This window comes from Harpia harpyja, chromosome 22 (assembly GCF_026419915.1).
Source record: "Harpia harpyja isolate bHarHar1 chromosome 22, bHarHar1 primary haplotype, whole genome shotgun sequence".
Lineage (NCBI taxonomy): Eukaryota > Metazoa > Chordata > Aves > Accipitriformes > Accipitridae > Harpia > Harpia harpyja.
In genome coordinates this window covers 10,652,128-10,677,775 of record NC_068961.1, presented here as the reverse complement: position 1 = coordinate 10,677,775, position 25,648 = coordinate 10,652,128, and the positions used below count along the sequence as shown (strand labels likewise).

The 25,648-nt window shown below is 37.6% G+C and overlaps 1 protein-coding gene across 10 annotated transcripts in view; it reads right to left on the bottom strand.

Annotated features, from left to right (window-relative positions):
• HERC2 (HECT and RLD domain containing E3 ubiquitin protein ligase 2) overlaps window positions 1-25,648 on the bottom strand; it is a 119,197-nt gene that overhangs the window by 90,167 nt on the left and 3,382 nt on the right. For 7 of the 10 annotated variants that reach the window (XR_008233032.1, XM_052774025.1, XM_052774031.1 and 4 more), the window contains exons 3-4: window positions 16,944-17,058; window positions 9,196-9,333 (exon numbers count right to left, since the gene is read on the bottom strand). Coding sequence is in view for 7 of the 10 variants with exons in the window: in XM_052774025.1 (XP_052629985.1) it covers window positions 9,196-9,333; window positions 16,944-17,058 (253 nt within the window). In the remaining 3 variants the exon portion in view is untranslated. Of the gene's footprint in view, window positions 1-9,195; window positions 9,334-14,962; window positions 15,162-16,943; window positions 17,059-25,648 lie in introns of those variants that run through there. The other 3 variants (XM_052774029.1, XM_052774030.1, XM_052774027.1) reach the window with 2 other exon arrangements.

Sequence of the window (25,648 nt, the reverse complement as noted above, 5' to 3'; positions counted from 1 at the left end):
CAAGTTACATACATACACCTACTTCAGATCACCATGTAAAGTCACACATAAATAAAACAGATGCCTGCCAAAGGCATGTTTGATTTGTTTGACTTGGTTTTTATAATGTCCCTTATCATTATGGCCATACAGAAGTTTACTGGGAAGGTTTAATGGATGACTGTATCAGTACCCAGTGTGAAGCTCCGGTACACCTCCAGGTTGATCCAACTAAAATTTTGTTTCCTTAAACACCACAACTTTGAGCGAAAAATCTCAGTTGTGAAGTGTTAGCATTACTCAGAACACCAAGGTAAAAACTTCTACAAAGTACAAACTACATTGTTCTGAGGATGCTGCTGTTGTCTTATGCATGCCTTAACCTTTATTTTGTAAGCAAAAATACAAAAAACCATCTTGCAGCACATGGCTTCTGCACTTCAGAGTATCATAAAAGAAGATGGTCAATACTGACATGCCAGTTTCATGATCCCACTAAACAAACCATCAGAAAAGAAAAAAAAATCAGGGTATTTTTCTTCCCCTCCTGAACACTAAAGCCCTATCAACCTCTAAATATAAGCAGGATACAACAATGAAGTAAGAAATGACCATACTCTCCACTTCACAAAGTGGGGTTTCTTAACATTGTTCTTTTTGGCAACTGATTTAATTCTGCAGATTCATTCCCCACATTATGGTCTCATGTATATATAGGAAAGGTAAAGAAACAGTCAATGAAGAAAAAACAAGGCACTTTAACTAATGCTTATGTTTGGGGAAGAGAGAGTCTATGTTTGGTGCTACAGAAATCAAGCACTAGGTGCCAGACTCAGCAGAGCCTATATAAAGTAATGCAGAGCTACAGCATTCATCATTCCTTCCTGGCTGGCAAGTTATCTAAATGTGGACACCCTCTAAAATTATTCCTGAGAGTTGAAAAATCAGATGAAAAAGCCCTTCATTTCAAAATAACATGCTCATTAAACATATGTCATGGGGACTGCTGGAAAGAAACACTCAGGAGAGGCAGAGACCACCTACAATCCTCCAGCAATTACTTTATGAGGAACTTTCCCTAAAAGTCTACAACTGCATACCTTTCAAACCACTTTCAAGCAACCACAGTACTGCTATTAACAGCATCCCAGCCATTCTGATACAATAGGCGACACAAACTACCGTACGAGCTCTGAATGCACAGAAAACAGGATCCTACCGAAGCACACACAAGGTATGCACATCAAGCAGTACCAGTTTTAAAGCTGGCCATTGTATACACACACAGTATTGGTCTCTGCAGGGAAAAAAAAAGTTTCATAGTAGCACCTATAAAATTAATTCCTAATGGTTCAGCAATACATACTGAGGGTAACTTGTAAGATACTCAACATCCTACTCAATGATCTGATAGAACAACTGGCTCATTTGACAAAAAAAATTAACATTACTGTAGGTTTTAAATACTTCAAAGGTTCAATTCTGTTTTAAAACAAAAACAGTCTATAGTTCAATGGACTACTCAATGTTTCACAAAACAATAGCGCTTTCTAAAGTACGGGATTTTAAAAGCAAGTTATTTGCTTTCCTGTCAATGAAGTCAACATCAACAAATAAAGTCAAATTAAGACAATACAAAAGCTAGAAAAGGAATCAACTAAAATTCTGTCTTCACTTTTATGAAGAAAAAGGGCTGGAAAGAAATCAATTTTCAAGGGATTAGCCTTAAAGTCTTTATATTCAGAAACTAGTAGTATGAAGAACTGTTCAGTTACAATATACTATTTTCAAATACTTAAAACACTGCATGCAAAAATATTTTTTTCTAATGGAAAACATGATTTAGCCTCACCAAGATTCAAACCATATAAAAATCACTTCCATGAAGCATAAACTTAAGTTTACTGAATTTAGTTGTAATAAAATTATTTTCTTTCCTCCTTCTTACCTTACCTTCACAATCTCAAATGGCTACAATTTTAGGAAGGCTTTCTACCAAAATTAAATAGTTCCACTCTTAAATAGTTTAAACATACTTCTTTAGTATTTCACGATTGAAAAAGTTCATATGCAAAGTGTAGTAAAGGCTGGAACAAGTTACAGTAGTCCTGTAACTCAGACATCTCAAAATTGAACCAAGGACTGTTTTATTTTATTAAAAGTAACACTATTTTTAAGTAAGATATAGCTATACACTTCCTGGCTTTAAATCTTCTCTTATTCCATAAGTAAAGTTATCTTTACAAAAATTCAGTTCATCTTTAGAAAGATTTAAATATATCCGGGAATCAACCCAGTGAAATTGATTTCAATAAACTCTCAACTCTGAACAACACTTATTACTGATGAACTAAATAGACTAATGAGAGAATAGCTTATTAATAGTAACGATTCAAATTTCATCTGAGAAGGTTACAGGGAACTCTTTAAACAAAACTGTTCATATGGCACTACACCAACCCTGGATGCCAACCATCCCTTGCAATGCTTTGCTTTGTCAGTTACGTTATGAAGGGTGGAGACACAGTATTTACCTAATCCGTACCAACAATGTAAAGAGTTGAAGTCATACCATACAAGCTTAAATTCTCAAACTACCATTAGCAGAATACTTGCTAACTGACAACTACAGTCAGATATGTTTCTTGCTGCAGTAAAGATAGGTAAGGGGTTTACCATCTTCTGTTAAAATTTATCACATCTCTCCCTCCCCTCAGCAACTAACATAACTACATGTCTTCACTTCTTAATTCCTCCTGCCAGAAGTTCTCTGCATTAGAAGGAAAATACCGGTAGTGTTTAACTCAGATCATTTGACAGAACAGAGTTAAGAAGTGACACATTGTTTAGGTATGCCAGCAAAACTGGGGGGGGACAGGGAGCAAAACAAGCAGCTGAAGACAGTAGCTTCTTAAACCATCTCGGCCACAGCCAGAACACTAACCTGACATGAGTCTAAGACAGGTAGCCTGTCCGAAGGCATGTTTGCTCCTGTTTTAAGCAGCTCAAAAAAAAAAAAAAAAAAAAGAATTAACATACTGAATGGTTTCTTAACACTTATTTCATTAGCTCTTGTAGGGAACGCCACAGGCTTCTAACTGGTAAATTAAGGACCTTAAAAATGCCAATATCAAACTGAAAAGTTTCAAGGATTTTGGTTGAGTCACAACCCTTATTAAAGGCAAATATAGATGTTACAGTGTGGAGAGATTTCAGACCTAAAAACTCAAACCACATTTCAAACAGAATTTGGCAAGAATCTACTGTTATAACGAGCACATATTCCTGTCAGCAGAACTAATGTGCTCTAACCTCCTAGAGATTTTTATATTTTGACTCCTCTTTCCCCTTCCACTACATGGTATTTCCACTGGACAAAGAGCAGATAGAGGATGCAGCTGGCTCGGCTTAACAGGCATCTAATAACCCGGAGAGCCATCACTACAGAATGAGTGGATTCAAAAGTTAGAGGGAAAGACAAAAATTCCATCACATACACATAATTTCCTTCAGAAACAAAGCTAAATATGTTCCCAAAATTATTTTATACCAACAAAGAATATAATTCCTAAAAGGCGTTTAGCTTTTAGCTTCCTTTTGTCTGCTCCCCTATTCAAAAGATGACCATCAGCAGACCTCACCTTGTTAGTGTTCAGCAGGAGAAATAACGAATAGTTGCATGCACATTCAGAATGCATCTCATTATGTGGCTGGGTGCTTAATTTTCAAAGTTTTATATCGTGAGCAAAACTTGTTTAAAACTGATGCTCAAATACTCATGCACAGAATAAAATAGCAAGAACTGAGCCTCGCGCACCTGTGTGTAAAAATATACATGCACATACCCCTTAGGAGTATAAGCAGCAACCAAACAGATACTTGGAGCTGGACAACAGCTTTCAAGTTGGGGCGGGCGGGGAAGGAGGTAAGTTAAAATCTGTTCCAAGTGGTAAGAAAGTAAAAGAAAAAAAACAGGGATGAAGGAGTTCTGAGAAGAGTAAAACAGAGGAGGTCAAATTTCATCCTTTGACTGAACTGTTCTTTTATCAGCATTTCTAAATCTAAACTTAAAAGTATTGATTAAGAAATTATACTAAAGTAGAAAATGTCACTATAAAGGAGGTTAAAAGCAGTTTTTTCAAAGCCATGACTGCTTTTAATTACTTTAGCACACAGTACAAATTTAGATTTAATTGTGTAACTAATAGCCCTTACAGATGAAAGTTCTGCATGTCTCCTTCTCTCTCATAAAGCAAACACAGAAAGAGTCGACTGCTGTTGATGGTGAAGAGTATCTCAACAATATCTCACTGAATTCACGTGGGTAATTTTAACCAGCCTCCTTAGGTATTGCCTCTAAAGCATTTCTTAGTGCAATCAGCTATACTAAGAATATCGGAAAACCAAGATGCAGCACTGTCTGTAAACAAACTCTCGCTCATACATAAGGAAACCCCAGAAGTGCTACGTCAGGACACTGATTTACCAGCATTATAGTTTAATTCACTGGTAATATAAACCAGATCTGACTACACAAGAAAACCATATTCCCACTTCAACTGTACACTGCTTATTCATTTAAGGATGTTTGCAGTAAGATTATTTCTTCATTTACTTTTTTGTCCTACAGGGGAAACAGAACAGTAGCATTCCTACTGAAACTTCCAAGTAGCATTTTCTAGTCAGACAGCAATTTAAACTAACTTTGTCTGCAAGTATGCAATATTTAGTATCTTAAACATACAAAATGAGATCAGATTACAGTGAATTTGAATCATAATCTATTTAACAGTTTTAAAGTTAAGTTTTTACACACATAGTTGTTCACCAGTTGGGCTGTTTCTATTTTTTTTTTTCATGAAATAAAAACTACCTGACCTCAAGTTGTATTAAATAAATACTCAACTATACCCACAGTCAAAGTGAGCTGGCTCTACAATTTTAAGCTTTGAGAAAGATTTAGCCAGTGCTTTTTTCCTAAAACAAAAGAAAACAAAACAAAAAAAACCAAACAACCCAAAACACAACAACAAGAAAAGAAACAGGATTCACCTGAAGGGAAAACTGCACTTTTGGATGGAAGTCGAAAATATTGAAATCTCTCAGATTTTATATCTACAAAGACATGGTGTATTGAAGACATTTCTAAACACCCAATAGTGATATATATTAAATGTTAAGGGTTAGAACATGCATATGGAAATGTGTCAAGGAACATGAATAAATAACTGGTATACACTTAGGAGCAACAACAGCAGCAGAAACCTGTGTAAATTCCTCTGCTGTTCCATCAATGCATAAATTGTGTGGAAATGGAGACAAATATTTAGGTCATTAAGTCTGTTGGTACTACATTAGATTTAGATGACAGCCAACCACAAAAACATGCGAGCAATTAAGTAAGTGAGCAATAAAACGGTAGATGTACACTGATGAGCAAGGGAAACAATATCCCAGTTTTCCCTGTTAAAGGGGCTCCAAACAACCTTCCACTCAGGAATGAGATCTTGGCACTACAGCAGGGTAGATTCAAGAAGAAATTGGTCCACCGTACAACAGCAGCTGGAAAAAGTGTATCAAGACAAACAGAACAAGAACCAGAGATCATCATGCTACTTCATGAAACCCATGAGGTACCCACTGCTCAGGTAGTACATACAGTTCCCAACTCACCTTCCCTGGCATAAAAATACAGAAAAAAGAAAAAAAAACAAAACCCAAAACACCAGAGAGGAAAGAACGAAGTGTTTAGAATAGCTTCTGTATGCAAAGAAGTTGCATGAAATAAGATCTTCAGTGAAGGAAAGATACAACTGGGGCGTGATTATGACTGAATTCTTAAAACACAAAAACCCACCCCACCAGTGTTGGGGAAGACAAGCAAGAAACAACCACTCACTGCCTCTTCCAGTATAACAGCAACAGGACATTAGGTGAAACCAAAAGATGCCAAAATCAAGTCAAGGACTAGGAGGAGATAATATTCCTGCAATAAACAGTTGAATTACAAAGCTCCTTGCAACACATAGCTGTGGATGCTAAAAGTTCAGAATGTTCAAAAGGCACTAGACAAATTAATGGAAAAAAAAATCAACATAAAAAGCATTAAAGTCTGTTAAGTTATGCCATGCACACATATGCTCCAGCAAAATAAAAGGGGTATGGGGAATCCAAACACACACTCACATTCCCCCATACCACCAACTGCTGGCTCAAAGTCTACAGGCTACAGATAATGCATCATAAACATGGGACCTAATTATTCACTTGGCTACTGCTATTTATGCTGTTGCTGTCGGGACATTGGACTAGACTGTCCTTTGGTTTGACTCAATATAGCCAACCTTAAGCATATCATGACTAACAAAAAGCAGCACAAGAAAATGAAATACTGCTCTACTTTTTGTAGGTTTGTACAATCACTTCAAAGGGTTTCCTCTTTTTCTCCCCATATCCAGGGCTGAACACCTGGACTTCTCTCCAGATCATGTAAGATGCTAAAACCCAAGTATTTTCAGAAAAGAAAACTGATGAAAGTAGTAAAACAAGATTTTTAGGAAGAATCAGAAGAACTGGTTAATGAACACACAACCTGGTAGGAACAGGATAGGGGGCACATGTTTTAAAGAAGCACTCATGTCAAAAATGAGGCCTGAATAGTTCAACACTGACATCAGTTAAGAGCTGAATAGGAAGTGGATGAACACTAAGACGCAAGAGAGAAGGAAAAACACCTTGAAGTCAAATAATTACTTACCCATGTCTTTATTACTATCTTAGGCATTTTTATAGTACTTGGCATAGTAAGACCATTCCAAAAAAAAGCTTGACCTCTTTGCCCTGTTCTGGCAGAGTAGTGATCTCTGCATAAATTAGAACTAGGGAAAGCATTTTGCTTCTCTGAACTTGTGCCAGGATGACAAAACAAGCGCGGGCCTGGTGGGGGACAAAAAGTACTGCTTCTCAACACATTCTATGAACAGGTTTTTTTGTGTGCTCTCAAAATCTCTCAGCCCTCATGGGGGGAGGGATGTCACAAGGCCCACTGACCTGAATTAGCCTGTTGAAGTTAAATAGCATGATCCTCCACACTTCTTAGCAAAATAAAATTGTATTACAGCACTTCTAAAATACAGATACACACTGTGTAATGTCTAGATACTATCTTCATAATGTAAGACTGTAAAACATTAAACTCAGTAGAAATAGTTCAGGGTATTACCCTGAAACACAGACTTGAAATGCCTCTTCAGTTCTTTTTGTAAAATCACTCCAAGCTCACATGTCCAACTTGTAAAGGAATATCAAACATAAGTGAAAACATAGTAAGCCTTTAAGTCTTACAGCAACAATATATTTAAGAAAAAATTCTCCTTTTCAAAAGTTCCTTCATGCTTTTGACAGGGAAATGTTCAAAGGTTCATTTTATTTTTATGAAGGATGACAGAAGAAAAGCTTAAAACAATTTTCCTCATTTTATGAAACACTTATACAAAGTATCAAAATTGAAGTGATTCTCTGTATTTTTTTCAAAATTAATTACCAAGCCACAAAAAATAGGACAGCTCAAAAAGCAGCTGTTAGCTCTATTTCTGACAAACACAAAACAAAAAGTTACCTACATGAACAAAAAGTCATGAACAAAAGCCACCTGTAACACTTCTATAAATAAAGTGCAAGTGTGTTTGCAGTAGTGTTTAAGGATTTGTACATCACAGCTAGGTCATGCAAACTTCAAGCACAAATGGTAACAGAATACAAATTTATTAGATAAAGTCTTCATAAGTTATTTCTAGAACAAGTATCTATATGTGTGCCAATAAACCATACTATATGTAAGCACTAAAAGTAAATACAAGAATTTCTTGTATTATTTCTTTCTGAAAACTCCAAACACACATACATCCTTTTTTTTTCTAAACAACTGTTTTTTCAATTTTTAAAAATAATTGGAGGGTAAGCTTAAAGGCCAGGTCTTGTCCCAAACACCTTGGTCAGTTGGGAGAAATTTGGTAAGATACTTGGCATTTAGATAACCATTTTGTAAAATAGTTTTATTTCACTCTTCAGCAACAAACACTAAATAAAAATATAGAACAAAAATAACGTGACCTTCAGCTTACATCTCTTCCAACACATTATATTCTCACTCCCCCTGCCCCCCCTTTCCACTGTAGTGGCAATTCTTTGCATTCCTTCTCCGCTGCAAAATTCTGTCCCATTACTAGAGTGACAGCAAGTCCATCTGTCCTCCTGTCCTTAAGAAAAGGGAGCAAGCTGGCTGGCACAGAGCAGAGGACAGCAGACTGGCAGCTGACCTGTGGCTCAACAGAAGCAAATAGCTTCCCAACAAACAGGGGTACACAAATGCAGATTCTGGTGCTGAAAAGACAACACTTTTCCCAGGGGTCTTCGAGTGCTTCTGGATGAAGGGAAAGAAAAAGGGGCACAATAGATGTGTCCAAAGTTTGTAAATGCCAACATCTGAATCATGCAGTATCATGCACCAGAACTGTAAAATAAACCACTGAAGTGAAGCTTCTTCTGATCTGCTATTTTTAAACATGGACAATTTTAGACAATGAATTGCTGCTCTGCAGTAATAAACAGCCATGAACTTCAACTGGCTTCAATATCAAAATCAGTATTTTATAGAGCCATACATGAAGACGTGAACACACAAACCATTTTTCCACTGCCATCATAGGTGAGATTACCGTCAGCAAAGGTCAGGACAGACAGTTAATCGAAGTAACCATTTCAACCTTCCTCCCATGATTCACTCAAACTTATCTACCAGACCATGAAATCAAAAAGAAAAATCACCTATTAAACCTTTATTGCCTGCAGAAAATTCAGGCTTCAGAAACGAAGCAATTTCTTTTTAGTGTCTGCAACTGAAAAGAAATATTCTGAAGACATCATAATATTTCACTGTATAACTCCATTTGTTCCAAGTCAGTTTATCATTCCTTCAAGCAGCATGAAAGGTGCAAATTGACTCTTCAAGTCACAGGTCTAATTAAATCTGAAACTAATTACAGTAAATGTTTAACTTCAATCACAGTTAACCACTTATCCAACTTACTCCACCAACCTAACAGATACATCTGTCAGCAAGTACATTTGATCCAATTACTTCCTGATGCTACAAAAGTAGTGATCAATACAGAATATGTAATGCTTCAGTGAGAATGACCAAAACAGCTGTAATACCTGGTTGCTTGCCCCACACCCAACTCTCAACAATCGATTTGGCTCTGTAAGTGGGCACCGGAGTCTCTTCTTCATCTTTCTTTTCTTTGTCATTTTGCTCTTCTTTCTTTGATGCAGTTTGGCATTCAGTGCTATCATCTAAAGAAAAAAAGGGGAAGAAAAAAAAAAGACCAGTTAAGCTATTTCCTCCTTTAATTCAGTTCTATATTACAAATGTAAAGGTGAAATGCCCAGCCCACAAGTTTACAGCAATATTGTCTATCATTAAAAGTACAGGGTGGGAGGAAGTAGTATTTTACCATGTTAACTGTCACAGGTGCTAGGTGTCATGTTACATTTCATAAGACAGTGACCTTAGAATCCAGAAATCACTGCTGTAACCTCCTAGGGAGGATGAACATTTAATACCAATACCATCACATAAGACTTGCAAAGGATTTGCAACACACAGTATCACAAAGGATGCATTGTAAATCAGATTTTGCTCCCAACTACCCGCACTTCCATAGTATTTACTTGTTTTCATATTCCGTTTCCAACACAGAAAAAAAAGATAGCAATTGCCTTAATTTCAGAATCAAGGAGAGCTATATATTGGCATTTACACTAATTTTATGCAGCAGTATTTCAATATCTGTAATGTATCTAGCATCTTAGTAATTACCAGAAGTAATGAAAGTAACACCACCACTTTCTGCCCAAGCAACAAAACAGCATTTGCAATCCTTTTGAGATTACTTTCATAAAGACAGAACACAGACATTAGTCACTTATCTCCATAATCAAAGGCTGCATGAAAGTCCCAATTATCTAAACACAGTAGAATTAGACAGCTGGAAGTCTCTCTGTATTCATATTGGGGATATGGATTTCCATATCCATACCTCCAGTCAGTTCAATGCACAAGATTGCCTTGCAATTAAGGGCCATGTTGGCAACTGCTTTCCTCACCCTGACCTTCTTTTCTAAAAATACCCCCCAAAATTTCTCAAGTCCAGCATTTGCAACTTAACCATGAAGAGTTCAGTTCCAACCACTCTCACCACTCTTAAAAATGACTGGTCCTCCATTCCTATCTGCCAATCTAGTCTATCGAGACTCCCCCCCCCCCCCCCAAAATGTCCCAGCCACAACAAGCCAGAGAAGCATTAGAATTTTGTCTTTTTTCCTATCTCTACCCCCAACACAAAAAACATACGTATTTGTACCAGCATATTTCAGAAGACAATAATAAGCAAGAGGTTTACAGCTGTAGCCAGACACAGCACATCTGACTGCAGTCTGCCTCAGACTCACCATGACCCCACTTGGAGATCAAAGGCTCTCATTACCTCAGAACATACAAAATACACCTATCAATGTACAAAACATTCAACTGTTCTTTTCATCTGGCCTGAAAAAAAATGAACACCTAACCTGGCTGTAACTGGATCTGCAATTGCCTCTTTGTTAAAAATTTGTTAGACTGTAGACAATAGCACCTCCCAAAATAAACCTTTTTAAGGTGCCTTAATTATACAAGTTTTAAGTTAAAGCCAATGTTTCCTAACCTATACCACACACTAGGTGCTCAGAAGTGGCAGATGAAGAGTGAAGGAGAACAGGAGAAAAAGAAGAGGACACAACTGCAGCATGCATACTGCAGCTGAGATTATGGACAAAGTCACTTGAGAACCAGAAAAAGCAGTTTGGATATCCCACTTGTAAGTGACAGTCATAGAGAGTATAAACATTTCTCTCAAACACCAAAGAACAGCCAATAAGCAGTCATCAGCATGATAACACATGTCCAAAACATGACTGAATCTAGCTGTTTCTATTCCAAGGCACAAGCAAATGATATTAAAGGCAAGGATTCCATTATAGAGTTAAATCAGTGGCTAAAGACCCTGTTTAACCGCAGTAGTTCAGAATATTCCCACAGTAACACCATAATCTCACTGCTTCTCCACTCACCCACACATCTAGAGACACACTCCCAGGGTCTGGGATTTTAGTTAGTGGGTAGAAGAGTGTTGTGCCAAGACACTACGTTTCGCAGGCAGCTGTAAGACAACTTGTTATGCTTTTTAACAGATCCTTGGCAAAGGATGACAACAAAGGGCTACGAACTTCGTAATTTTGTTCAACTTCTCACTGCAAATAGAGGAGGTCCCAATCCAGGTGGGCACCTAAGCTTTGTACTGTGTAAAAACAACCCTGACTCAAGAGTCCACAAGGAGGACTTTTTTTTTTTTTTCTGTACGAACAGGAAAGGGGAGCAATGAAAGGAGTGGGAAGCAGCTGAACTAAAAATCACATTAAAAGCCCACGTCAAATTGTTCCACAAAGACTTTTCACTATACTTGCAAAAAAACACTTGCCCCGTAAGGGACAAAGTTGGTATCAGTCTAGATTGAAAGCAGCAACACAGACATCATAATTGTGGAAGCTCAGTTATGCTTAATGAAAGGGATTCTTAAAAGGGAGCCCCAAAGATTTTTCAGAAAGAGGGACAGGGAGGAAGAAATCTTGAGTGAAGCCAGCACAGGCCAAAATAACAAGTAATAAGACAGTTTTCAAAACAATGCATGCAAAACCATGCTGCAGTGTGACAACCTGTTTTAACTTCATTTTTCTCAGACTGAAGTGTGAATATTGTGGTGGGGGAAAACAACCACATAATATTTCCGTGAAAGAACTTTCTCTTAACTATGTTTTGGTTTCCAACCTTAAGCCTCCAAGCTGAGGTATGTACGCTTTGCCAGTCAAAACTGAGCAACTGAAGTAACCATCCTCAATTAGAAGTTAGCTCCCAAACCGAAGTGCAGTAGCTCACCGTGTGTGCTCTATCTTGCACAGCAATAGCCTAATCCAGTATAAATGGAGGATAAAAAGGAAGCAACTAAAGGTGGAACTTATATTTCATAGTCAGTGAAGAAAATAACTGACACTGCGTAGTCACCTCTGGCACCTGTTACATTATGATCTGGTGCTGGTCTTAAATGCCAATGAACCAATAGTTAAGAATTCCTCAGTAGAAAGAAAAAGCCTGCAACAGTTTCCCAACAGATGTTGCCATTCACAAGGCAAAAAGTTAAGCAGTGTGCTTTAGGCAAGGGCTTATTTTACAACCACTCTAAAACAGTATGTGGTAGTCCCAGATACAGGAAGTATTTCAGCTGCCATACAAAATAATAATTTGTTTTCTGTCAAAGAGCTTCTCTTTTATATATATATGCACATATATATAAACTTCAACTGATTAGTTATTTGTGAAGGAACAATGCATGCCTAACCATTTGCAAACCATGTTTACACAGCCTTCCAGGTGTAGAAGTCCAGATGAAAGAAAATTCTGATCTCCTAACTCTAATCAGAAATAAAGTTTCTTTTCTTCCCTGGTATACTATTTTTTAAAATGCATTCTTTAAATTATCTGTTGAATATGCAATAAAGCATTTTACACTTATGAAGTCAAACTGTCCAACAGAGTGACTACAGACTTCCCTCTGTCCTGCAAAGAGAGTACGATAATCCACAGCTGGGTATCTAACGCTTGAGGGTACAGCCAATATAGCTGAGTTGAGGGAAGCAGAAAAGAGGGAGAGAAAAGAGGCACTTCTCACTTTTAATTTAAAGTTCTTTCTTAGACAAGAAAGGAAGCTCAAAGCAGGAGCCAGCCTGTATGCCTGCTCGCTGCTACAGTTTGATACATATATGGTTTAAACCATAGCCACCATAACCAATTCCCACATACCGTTGTTCTTGTCATAAAGATTTGGTTTCTGCCAGCCTCTCTGGAATCGCTTGTGGTGTTTGGACTTTATTATCTATTTGCAGGTGCAACACTGAATGAGGTTTGTGGATTCAACAGCACAAGGCTGTCAAAGGTCCAACTTTCAGTAAAGGGGGAACAAAAGAGAAGAGGAAGCTCTTACCAAAGGTAGGACAGAGGCATGAAGCTTACGATTTTATATTTTTGCCCTGGAACTTAAAATAGCTAATTGAAACAGAAATTCTCACCAATACATAAGTTTGAGGAATTAAAAAAAAAAGAAACAACCCACAAAAGAGACACCTGCATAGTTGACTGATATGTCTTAAAAATTTACAATAATGGTTCTCTAACTTAAAAATTTAGTAAGAGTAACATTATTTAATACTTTTTATTATTTTCAGTACATAGCTTCCAGTATACAAGATACTAATCTCATCTAAATTTCCTGAGGGCAGCCTGATTAGCTTTTAAGTACATGCCATGCTGCAAGTGCACCTGTATTTGGACATCACTGCTGTCACAGCTGTGTCCTCAGATGATACTTTGAAACATGCAAACACATTCTGCTGAACACATTTGTAAAACATGTTTTTCTGAAAGTGCCACGAAGAAAAAACAGAGTGGTTATTCCTAACCAAATGTTCTTGCTAACGGGGGAAAAAATTACACTATTTGCATATTCTTCCTAAAGAGAAAAGGAATGCTTTTTGCTATCAATAGCACGTTCTTCCAGTCTATTGCCACGGCTGATATCCATTGAAAGAATGAAGTGCCCCTTCTGAGCAGCCCAGTCAGCATCTACAGAGAGCTACAGCACTAGTGAAGAAAAGGAGTTACAATGGATGGGCATAAATCAAAACTTCTTAAAACAGACTGAATAAAAAGGACTACTTACAGCAACCTCTTATTTATCTCCAAATTAGTCAATTTAGCAGCAAAATCTGAACACTGAGATTAAAATATATTACTTTCAATATAAAAGCACTGGGTTTTATATAAATCTCATTACTTGTATGTACTTTTCCCTCTCCTCTTGAATTACATTTGTACATCATTTATGCAAAAAAGTAACTACCAACTAAACAAACTGAAATATGCTAGATTTTAATTTTATGAAACTCAATTTGAGCTGCAAGTTCAGAGGTGCAAACTGACCACCAATTTTTCTGGTTCCATAATTCACTGCCTGATGGAATCAAATACACAATCTGATCAACATTGACCAAAAATAGCCTTAATTAGCTTTTTTTCTCAAAGCTCAAGTCTAGTAAACAAGATGGTTGTAGTTTACCAATCCTGTAGGCCAGCACAATGGCATTTATGAAGGCTAACTTCACTGAAAGAGAATTCATACATCAGTTCTAAGAGTTAAGAGCCTGAAAAAGCTGTATTTAAACTTCTAAACTCCTGTACCTTTTCAATAAGTAGATGTTTTAGAAGGGCCTAGGTAGAAGAACATAGACACTCTAGTTGTGGAAAGAAACAGATGCAATCTATGCTGTGTGATACCTACACTTAACCCCTCCAGAAGGAATGGTGAGGGGAAGGTGTTGTTTTAATTTTTATCTTTGTTGCTCACTATCCAACTCTGTCTTAATTGGTAATAAATTAAATTAAATTAATTTTCCCCAAGTCAAGTCTGGTTTGCCCATGACAGTAACTGGTAAGCGATATCCCTGGCTTTAATTCGACCCACGAACTTTTCTGTTTTATTTTCTCCCTCTGTGCTATTGAGGAGGGGCAGCAAGCGAGAAGCGGGGTGGGCAGCTGGCAGCTGGCTAAGGTCAACCCACCACAAGAGAGTACTGGAAACAACAAGTGGCAGTCTTGCTTTAACAAAACAAAAAACAAAACAAAAAAACCATGGATATGAAAGCTTTCAAAAGCCTCATCACAGCTTGGACCACCGCCATTTTAAGGTAAAATAATTGCCTTATTTCTACAGTAAACCAGCAGAATTTCTGTATTTTTAAGTAACAGTATCCTACAGCCTTTAACACTTCATACCTTTTTGATCCTTCAAAGTCATGTGTACATACATACATCCAGCGTTTTAAAAAAAAAAAACTTCACATCATTATTCAGAATAGGTGTCCAAAGCGTGGATGAACATGTGAAGTCACAAATGATTGACTTGCTTAGCACTTCTGGTTTTTTACTTTATACTGCTCTCTACGTTTTGGATCAGAACTGACAGCTTGTATTTTCCTAGTTGATATTTCAATGATTCCCCTGAAAACAAAAACCAGTTATACTATGACATCTTTCTATAAGCTTTCTCAGAATCATTGAAAGCACTACAGCACCATAACTAACAAAAATCCCAATTCTTTGTGGCTACTTAGCTAGAAAGAAACTGGAATAATAGTTTTCTGTCAAAGACCAGCACAGATGCAACTCTAAAAACAATGTGTAAGTATCTGGCACAAAAAGAGGAAACTGCATCAATTCCATTTGTAAAGCAGGTATTTACTTTAACATATTGTCTTTATTATTACAGATGTTTGTTATCTTTTTGCTACAGGAGAGCACAGTGTGTTGAATCATTATACCATGACCATCACGACACCTCTATCATGAGCTGTCAGTGAATGGGAAAGCGTTTCCCACAGTTCATTTAGGTTATAATCCTTCCCTTCATTGCATCAGGTTTATGATGCCTTTTAGAAATATACATGAAAATAGCTAATCCTAAGAAAAAAACATTACACTACCTCCATTCATTTCATGAGCAGCTGTTGTAGTAGCCTTTCTGATAAGATCAGTTGTATTTTTGTCCACTATCAACAATAATATTCAAAAGGGCCGGCAGCAGCAGCAGGACAAAAAAGTATTCTAACTCTGAAACAGTTAGGAGCATAATTCCAGTCCTTACTACAGCCTGCAGCCACCCACAACCTACAAAGCTTATACTCAATAAAAATAACATATAATTCACTCTCATAAACTATATATTACAGCTTCTTTCCTGTAAAAAAAAACTTCCTCTAGTCAAAAAGACTTACCTCTCCCCCTCATTTTTTAATGATGACAAATCATAGGTACAAAAAAATTCTCTCCATAAGGAATTAGGTGTTATTGTTTTGAAATATCACATCTACCCAACAGTACAGTTCAGGAAGTAACAGAAGCTGAAGTAATAGTTCGATGCTACCAAAAGCAGTATTTCCATCCTTCTCGTAGACAGAGCCTCGTTTATTTGGGGGTCACGTAAATTACTGACAAAACTTATCTGACCATTTGGTGAGCCCATTTCAGGCAGGTTAGGAAATAAAAAACCTTTTCCTTTTTTGACCAGTTGAATTTTCTGTTCAATAAGGAGTCAAAAGAGCACCATAATCAGAAGAAGGAAAAAAGGCAAGAGCAGAATCACTCCATTTTCGCATAGCCCATCATGAAACAAAATCCACTTCCGCCAAAGTAATCTCTCTAAATAGATGCATTACTCTGCCATTTGCAGGATTTGCAGTGTTTGAACTGCTCTCAAGTACACTGAAAGACCAAAAAAAAATAAGGCACTACAGTCTCAGTCAGATTGTGGACAGTTTTTTAGCTGACCTTCATTTTTTTAGCTGACCTTTTAGTTACTTTATGAAGATTGTAAACAAAATTAGAAATAGCAGTATCGACTTTACCCCACTCCTCAGTCCACTTCCTTTAAACAAAGGCTTCAGCTGTAAACCAAGCATACCAAACAAAAGGACACTGCAAAGCCTCTCTCATAATAACATGCCTAGTTATGAATTTTAATTTCAAAAGGCTGGAACAGATTTAAGCCTTCATTTGAAGGCTTAGACATTACCTTTCTGTAAGCTTTTAAGAAATCAGTTTCAATTGCATTTAATTCAAAACATGAACACCTGCAAACAGGTTACAGACAGGTAACAATAAACAAAAAGTTCTGTGACAGTATGAAATTTGAATTCCATTTTCATCATCGCAGTGAAAGAAAAAATGAACAAAGAAAAAAAAATGTAAAAATCCATACCTTTTCTTGGAGGTAGTTCACCACTTTGTGTTAACTCTGTTCCTGGATATACTATCTCCCCATCTTTTACCATCTCATTCCACAAGCCACATAATCCATCTCGTGTGAAAGCGAGCTGTTAAAAATAATACATTACATATAGTTAAATACAACAATTTTCTCTCAAGCCAACTCAAGCTAACATTTAAAATATATCAGATGTTATATTTTGTCCCAGAAGAAAGAAAACACATGTATCACCTCAGACTAGTACGTTCATTCTCTGTGCGTATGACAGGGATTTAAATGATCTTCAGGATCTCAGATTCTCTAGCTATGCTATTTTCAGACTAAAAGCACGAACAGTTAACTTTTAGATAGGATCAAATACAGAAAGATGCATTTTCTTTCAGTGAAAAATTCTCATCAAAAGCACGGACTTGGTCACCTTAGAACTATCCACACGTTCAAGATGACATCATGCAATAATCGGGGGGGGGGGGGGGGGGGCATGAGATGGGGTGTCCTTTTTCCCTTCAGGAAAAGCTATCCAAACAAAATCAAGCTGCATAAAGTCACAAAACAGGGAAGCGTGAAGAAAGTCAATACAGTCCCCTCTCCAAACCAGCAACTGAAGAGCTGGGCACTCAACCAGAACACATGACATCAAGGCACAGATTCATAAACGTATTTAACCAGTTCAAACTGGTCCTGCTGTGCAAAACATCTCTCACAGCCTTCCCTCTCCCTTCCAGCTGCTACAATGCCTCCTCCTGCATGCAGGCTAATGCACGTGCACGATCATCTGCTGAACCAGACTGTGGAATTGAGCAAGACTAAAACCAGCTGCACCTGGGGGAAGAGCGAGAGGCCACCTCAGCCCAGGTCAGTTCCCAATACACCATGTGCGCAACAGGACAAATACTCGCAACAGAACAAATGGCCGGACTGTGCTAGCTGGAAGCGCTCATGAAAGCGCTGGCTGTAACACCAGTCTCCTAATGATTCATGAATTTGGATCTCCCTTGAAGAATCCTAATGACCAGGATAACTTGTCTTCTGCTGATGCTGTTCTCTGCATTATAAAACACTGCAAAACAGGTGTCAACATCCCAAGCGAGTTCCATAACAACCAGGCTATAATTTGCAACCGTATAGCATAAGGGAGGAGGGGAGTACATGAAACTGAAAAAAAGAATATCTTTAGCATACCAAAGTGGTGCACTGGAGACATTTTAAAAAAAAAAAAAACCCACTGAAGGCTTATGCAGAAGCATCTTTGTGTTATGTAACTAGTATTCAAATCCAAACTGTTTTAACTAAGGAGTCATACAAAGATGTTACTTACACAACTGCTGTAAAATATTTACCATTATACACAGAAGTCCACTTATACTTTATTTTGATCTATTTCCTACAGATGTTTTAATGATTAAAGATTACAGGTTTTAAGAGTCACAACCACCAGCAGGGAAGTCATTTGCTGATCTAGCTAATCTCAGTTAACGTGAAGAATTAAAGACAAGTTGCATGTTTTGACACTACTGTAACACACTATATTACCATAGTAGTTTCTTGACTTCATGTTGCATACTTCGGAAGTTCACTCCAACACATACCAACGATTACAGTAATTTTTCTTTCAACATAAAATATGAGCTGACACATTGTACGTATTTGTTACTTGCTATTTCCTGATCTCAGGGGGATAACAGGGAAAAGAATCACACAGCTTGAGCCAGACATTATTCAGCTTATCTGCGATTTATCAGTTGTGCAGCACCAGAATTACACTGTGACCATGCTTTACTGAAAGGTACAGTCCCTGTTCTTCAGAGGCAGACAGCATGTAGAGCTTTTGCAAAGATTCTGTGTTTTGCTAAATGCTTTATATTTGGCTTAATCTTTTAAAAACTGGAACAGTCTGAAATAAAGTTGCATTTCAACAATGCGCCAAAAAAAGATCGACTATTCACCATTGACTGAATTTCTTGCATTGTTCTCAGTCTATAAATATTTCAAAAATAAATGGTGTTCCCTTTCTTCTTCATCAGATGTGGTCATATGCTTTCGTGGGGCATTTAAGGAATTTATTTTTCACAATTGTTTTCTTACAAATATAGCTAAACACAACTGTTCCACTATTTTGGGCTCATATATGATAGATGATTTTTTTTTTTTAAACATTCACCTGTTGAATGCTAACCTATGCTAAAATACAAGCTTGAAAAATAGTGAGACAACCCTCCAGATGGGTTGCATAATAAATTATGGTTTTCACAAAGTTAAGATTTTTGTCTGATAAACTGTCTTTTCATACATTTTATTTTACATTCCCAGATCACCTTGGTATGGAAAATTATTCTCACAGCCCTTAAGCTTGCAAACTAAAGGCCTACAGGCGCTGAATTCAAGGTTCTTCATAATGCAGCGCTGTTTTATTTCAGAAAACTTACTACTTTTGTAAGCATTGCTGTAAGTAGAATCAAGAATTGTTTTCTCTGTTTTAACCTCTAATCCTTACACATGGCACAAAGTTCATCCAAGTCTTTCACGCAACTAAAAATTGAAAAAGCAAACAAAATTTCTTCTGCCTTGGGTTTGGTGTTCAAATTCTTATCAAAGTAATTTTCTGGGTATGTTGCATAAAGATAAAGCAACCACCAAGATTATAGGTCAGAGAGAGTTCCCCCTCCTTCTCCAAATACATCATGTGGAAGCTTACACCATAAGAAGTCCTCAGATAAACAATTTTGCTTTTATTCAGGTTGTAGTTAACACTTTGCCCAGTGGTATATGTGTTGGGGGAGGGGGAAAAGGAGACATGTTTGAAAGTAAAGGAACACTGGACTTTTTTTGCAGCAATAATCAAAGCAACCAACTGAAAGGACAATTAAGAAACAGTATTTACAACCAAGCTGTCATAACTGAGAGGAACTCAATTCCAACTGTAACAAGTTCACTATTAATCTACTCAACATTCAGCAGACATATTAAACAGTAAATTGCCACTATGATAGCCAAAAGTGAAAGAAAAGTCTGAGTTTTTAAGTGATAAATTGTTCGATCAATTTTATTTTCATGATCCCAAAATTCTGTAATCGTAATAGAAGCTTCGTAACTCCCTTAAGAGAAATATTTCACTTAACCAACAGAAACAGGGAGGAGCAGTTGATACACCAGAGGGTCATGCTGCCATCCAGAGGGACCTCAATAGGCTGGAGAAGTGGGCTGACAAGAACCTCATGAAGTTCAGCTAGGAGAAAGGCAAAGTCCTGCACCTGGGGAGGAACAACCCCAGGCACCAGTACATGCTGAGGGCTGTCCAGCTGGAAAGCAGCTTTGCAGAAAAGAACCTTGTGGTCCTAGTGTGCACCAAGTGGAACATGAGCCACCAACATACCCTTGCCACAAAGAAGGTTAATGGATGTCCTGCGCTGCATTAGGAGGAGGGTTGCCAGCAGGACAAGGGAGGTGATCCTTCACCGCTGTTCAGCACTGGTGAGGCCACACCTGGAGTACTGTGTCTAGTTCTGGGCTCCTTAGTACAAGAGAGACATGGGCATACTGGAGAGAGTCCAGCGAAGGGCTACAAAAGTTATTAAGGGACTGGAACATCTCTACTATGAGGAAAGGCTGAGAGAGCTGGGACTGTTTAGCCTCGAGAAGAAAAGGCTCAGGGGGAATTCATCAATGTATATAAATGTCTGAAGGGAAGGTGCAAGGAAGATGGAGCCCAGCTTTGCTCAGTGGTGCCCAGTCGCAGGACCAGAGGCAGCGGGCACAAACTGAAACGCAGAAGGCTCCCTCTGAACATCAGGAAACACTTTTTTTACTGTGAGGGTGACTGCGCACTGGCACAGGTTGCCCAGGGAGGTTGTGGAGTCTCCATCCTTAGAGACATTCAAAAGCCATTCAGACATGGTCCTGGGCAACCAGCTCTAAGTGGCCCTGCTTGAGCAGAGGGGTTGGACCAGTTGACCTCCAGAAGTACCTTCCAACCTCAACCATTTGTGATTCTGTGAAACTAGAAGCTGAAGATAACAGTAAGTCAACTCTATGGTAGAAAAGTCAAATATCTGCTTTGACTACACAATCCTGCTTTTCTTTCTTTTTACAGTGTTTTAAGACTATCTTAGCCAGCATAAGCACATATTACTTTCTTCTTTTGCTCCCACCGATACTTCTTGCATTCAGTCATTTGCAAGGAGCCTATCAACACATCCAAGTGCTGAGACAGAAGAACTAGAACTTTATTAAGAACAAATTTGGAAAACATCTCTCTTTGGTTTCTATTTTCCAAAAAATATGACTCTTCTTCAAAAATATGGCTCTTCTTCCACTCAATTCTTTAAAGAAAGTTGACAAGGCAATCAATGGCACAGTGCAAGAGAAGAAAAACACATTTGGTGTCTTCACTGTTTCAGACATACTGGGGTTGCAAGTACAAGAGTACCTACCTGTGTTTTGTTAAGTCTAACACTCTCTCACTAGATTGCTTGATTTATGTGGACATCTTTCCTTCTAATAATTTAGTAACTTAATTTGTCAGTTTAAAGGGATGAACTTGACAAACTCAGTAAAATAACAGATTAAGAATAATTAAGTTTTCACTGAACTTTTGCAACTGGCAACAGTGCCACAGATGTACACTCTGTAAAAACCCCACAAGGACTCCAAGTCCCTGCTTGCCCCACCACCTACATGCTGCCTTCCCAAGACTGAGACAACAGCAGCTCCATGCTCCATCACCACTACCCACTGCCTTACAACCTTGGCCCATGTTCTTAATCCTCCTACTCATTCCACCAAATCAAGTGCCATTCCGCATGCCCTAAATCTCCCTTGTTCTTCCCATGACAACTCCCGACCTTCTCTCAGGTAAGACCAAAGCCACATATCCTCATCTCCCAGTCACCTCACCTTCACAAATCCCAAGCCGCTTCCACCATTTGTCACACATTCTCATCCCCAGACCACGTCTTGATCTCTGCACTTGTAAGGCATGTATCCTACCAAATTCATACTTCCCACACAGACTTAAGTCTCAGCCCTGCTCACTTATCCCAAGCCAAAAAAGCAAGGGCCTAAGCAGACTTCAAAGTGAACTTCTACTGTACTGTAAACTGGGCCGCCCTCCCCCTAATCTTTTGCTAATCTTATCTCTGCAGTTAAACTGTAGTTTATTCTGTCTGGTACAACATTTAATTAAGTCAAAGGGATACCTAGTTTGGTTGGCGGCATATGCCGCTGCCATCCTCCAACAGGGCTGGCAGTGCAAATTCCCATCCATCCCCATCAACTCTAGAGAATAAGGCATTGGCATTAACATTTCCTTACATTCAAGAAAATTAAATCTTGCAACCATAACTGGATAAGCTTCTGAGAATTCTCAAAGCACCACTACAATTTTGCTTTTAAGAATAATGAGCAGCTGTGATTTTGTTCTAAAGTCAACGGTTTAAGACAAAGCTTACTCCATGTGGTACAGTAGATCATGCTCTTGATGTGGTTTCATAAACTTTCCTGCAGAAAGCATAGAAGCCTCCATAAAAGTTAACTTGAGCTCAAGAAAAATGAAGCCAGGAAAAGAAAATGACACAAAAGGACAAGGATTGATTCAGGTAGGATTCCTGATTACATAACTGCACTGGAAATTCATGAAAGTTACTTCAAAATACAAAATGTCAATATGGATTTAAAATATAAGCTACTTAAATAATCTTCACCTCAGAATTGCCGGGGGGGGCGAGGGGGGGGCAGGGAGGCGGGCAGGGGGAGAATCTGTTCTTCCATTCAGTTACTTCCACATTAGCCATTGGCTGTATTTTAAAGACCACATTAAAAAACATTTTTCTTTAGAAATAGATTAAAAAAAAAAAAAAAAACACATTTTCAGACCAGTAATGGTGAAGAAAGTCACAGAACAGTAAGTCCTTTCCCAAGTCTCTCTGTTGTTTTCACTTTTTTGAATCCATTCAATTTGTGTTTCCTCCTTCATTGTTGTCTTCTTCAGTATTTTGTCCTAGCTTCCTTCCTTCCCTGCTGAAGCATGCCCTGTACCACAGTTGCTTATCACACCTATGCAAAGCACAGTGAAACATGATTAGATCTAAACATACTGCTCTAAAGCTCTGATAGCAAAGACAGAAAAGTTCAGCAGCCCCACATTAATTTAACAAATTTGGGGTTAAACTAAAAATGTCCCCATAACAACAGTCTACTGGTCTTCCATTTGTTGCAAAAGTTTATTAACAGTTAATGGTCATATGCAAAGAAAAACTATGCAATTCCCTCAAACTTAGAAGAGAAATTATCTAACTTTCTTCATTTGCAGAACAGTAGTTCTGTTTGAGCCCAAATATTTGCATAAACATTAAATTTAATTTCTCTAACCTATCACTCCACTTACGGTCCTCACCCCTCCCTCTAGAAATCACTTATTTTGGAGGGACAGCATTACTTCATTTTTTAAACAATTAAAAAAAATCCCTATTGCAAACTTTACTTTAAAAATGTAGGAGTTCTCATTTGCAGTTTGCTGTAAGAACATCCACATAAGCCCTTCATTTTTTCATCAGAGAACCAAAACCAAGAAGAAAATTAACAGGAAATCATCAAAATGGAGAAAGCAACTTTCACTAATTTCTTGCTTTTAATAGTCAAGACATCATTTATTTACATTATCTTCTTATAACCAAAGGTACTGATCTAGACACTAGAAGAGTGGGATTTTCCTGAAAATCAAAATGCCAAATGTAACTTTGAAAGCAAGGTAAAAAGATTTCAGACCAATGCAACTCTTACAGGAGGCTGTTTCGTTTTAAAAAGCTCACTCTCATCTCTGGCAAAAGAAAATGACAGAAACAGCCTGCCAACCATGAACTCAATGAAAACTGATGAATATGCATCATACTGCTCTTGTAGACAGCTCTTGCACCTCGACTGTTGCCTACAGGTTTTTTCCACACTACAGGAAAATGAAAGGTTTTCACCTCTAATCCGTGCTATTAAGCACAATAGTACCTCTGTAGGATCCAGAATAAGCAGGCTAATTAAACACCATTCGAACACACACATGCAACCCCCTAGCTGACAGCAATTCTAGTTTTTTGTTATTCAGCCATCACTAATTAAAGTTCTCTGCATAAGGTTCTAATTAGTAGTACAGTACATCTATTTAATCAGAATTATTTTAAGCACAGTTTGACTCAGCAAACTGGGTATCTAGGTTTAAGTAAAAAACTTTAATCTTCCGTTTGTATATTTTTTAGACCTTCCTTTTTAAAAAGGAATGTGTCTTCCTTAGGAACGGCCGTTAAAACACAATCTCCCATTACACGCAGATTTTGCTATAAATGTGATGGTTTCTACTAGTAATAGACATAAATAGATAGGTGTTTTTAAGTGTATTAATTCAAATCTAAAAAAATAAATTGGAAATTTAAGTGATACGCTAACCTTTTTAGCAAGCATGTTAAACATGACCCATGAAAAAGTGGCCTGTACTAAAATCCACCTGTTTTATAACTGCATATGATTATTTTATTAATGGTGATGTTATACACATATTATTGATACATGTAATATGAGAACGTATTACATATTGTACTACTGCTGTTACCTCATACTGAACTGAACTATCCTATTTTTTCAGCTGCTATAACAGTTTGTGGGTTTTTTTCAGACAACATAGAATATCTTAATTTTGCTCCACCTGGAAATTTAGGTTTTTAATAAAACAAATGTTTCTAATCCGTTCAAAATTATACTAGCAGCTGTAAATCATACAATAATAGGTCAATCATTACAAAGTTAGTAAAAAGACATGGACTAGTTACTGGGTGCACTTGGGTCTTTGTAGAGCATTTTGGCTTCCTACAATAATACTGATAAGTTTCAGATAAATTAATATAAGCAAAAGATATATTGTCAAGATATAGCTCCACTAACATCTCACACCAGTTAATGCTGCAGGCTAGAGGCTCACTGCTATTACAAAAGGGCTTGTGTCTTTGATATTCTCTTAAGAACAGTAATAACATGCTACATCACGCTGGCTTTGTCTCTGAACAGTAACATCCCAAAACTGAATAAGAACATTCAAATTTGGCCTGGATGCCAGCTGGAACAGCGACGCGCGCAGGTGATTAAACACAATCCATGCTAAAATCCACGTGTCATTCTTTTCTTATTATACTAATACCACTATATTATAGAGTAATTAATGCTCATAGTATTATAATACCGTGTATTATATTATTAATGCAACATCGTCTTGAGCTAAAGCAAAAAAGAATCTGATGATTTTCAGAGAGATTTCACTGGCTTAATCCACAATAACTGCCACAGCCATCAAGTCTAAAGAGCAAACTCTGGCAACAGTGACACAAAAAAAAAAAAACAGCAAAAAACCCAACCAACCAGGCAAAAACCATGTCAGCCTTTGGGGACTACTAGCCCACCAAATGAAACATTTCACTTCCAGTTCTAGCTATACCCCCCACATTTTGCAGCAGCAAAGAACTTCATTTAAAAGCAAAAAAAGTTAGTTTAAAGACTAATCAATCTCTGTATGTCTCCTAAGGTAAGAATTCCCCAGTATAATTCTGTTTCTCCAAGAAGTTTCACCCACCCACTCTTGGACTGCTGTACAGTGAGAAGTTAAAAATCTAGCTGCAAAGTGAAGAGTTTCAGGGTCTAATTCCAAACAATAATTTGTAGTC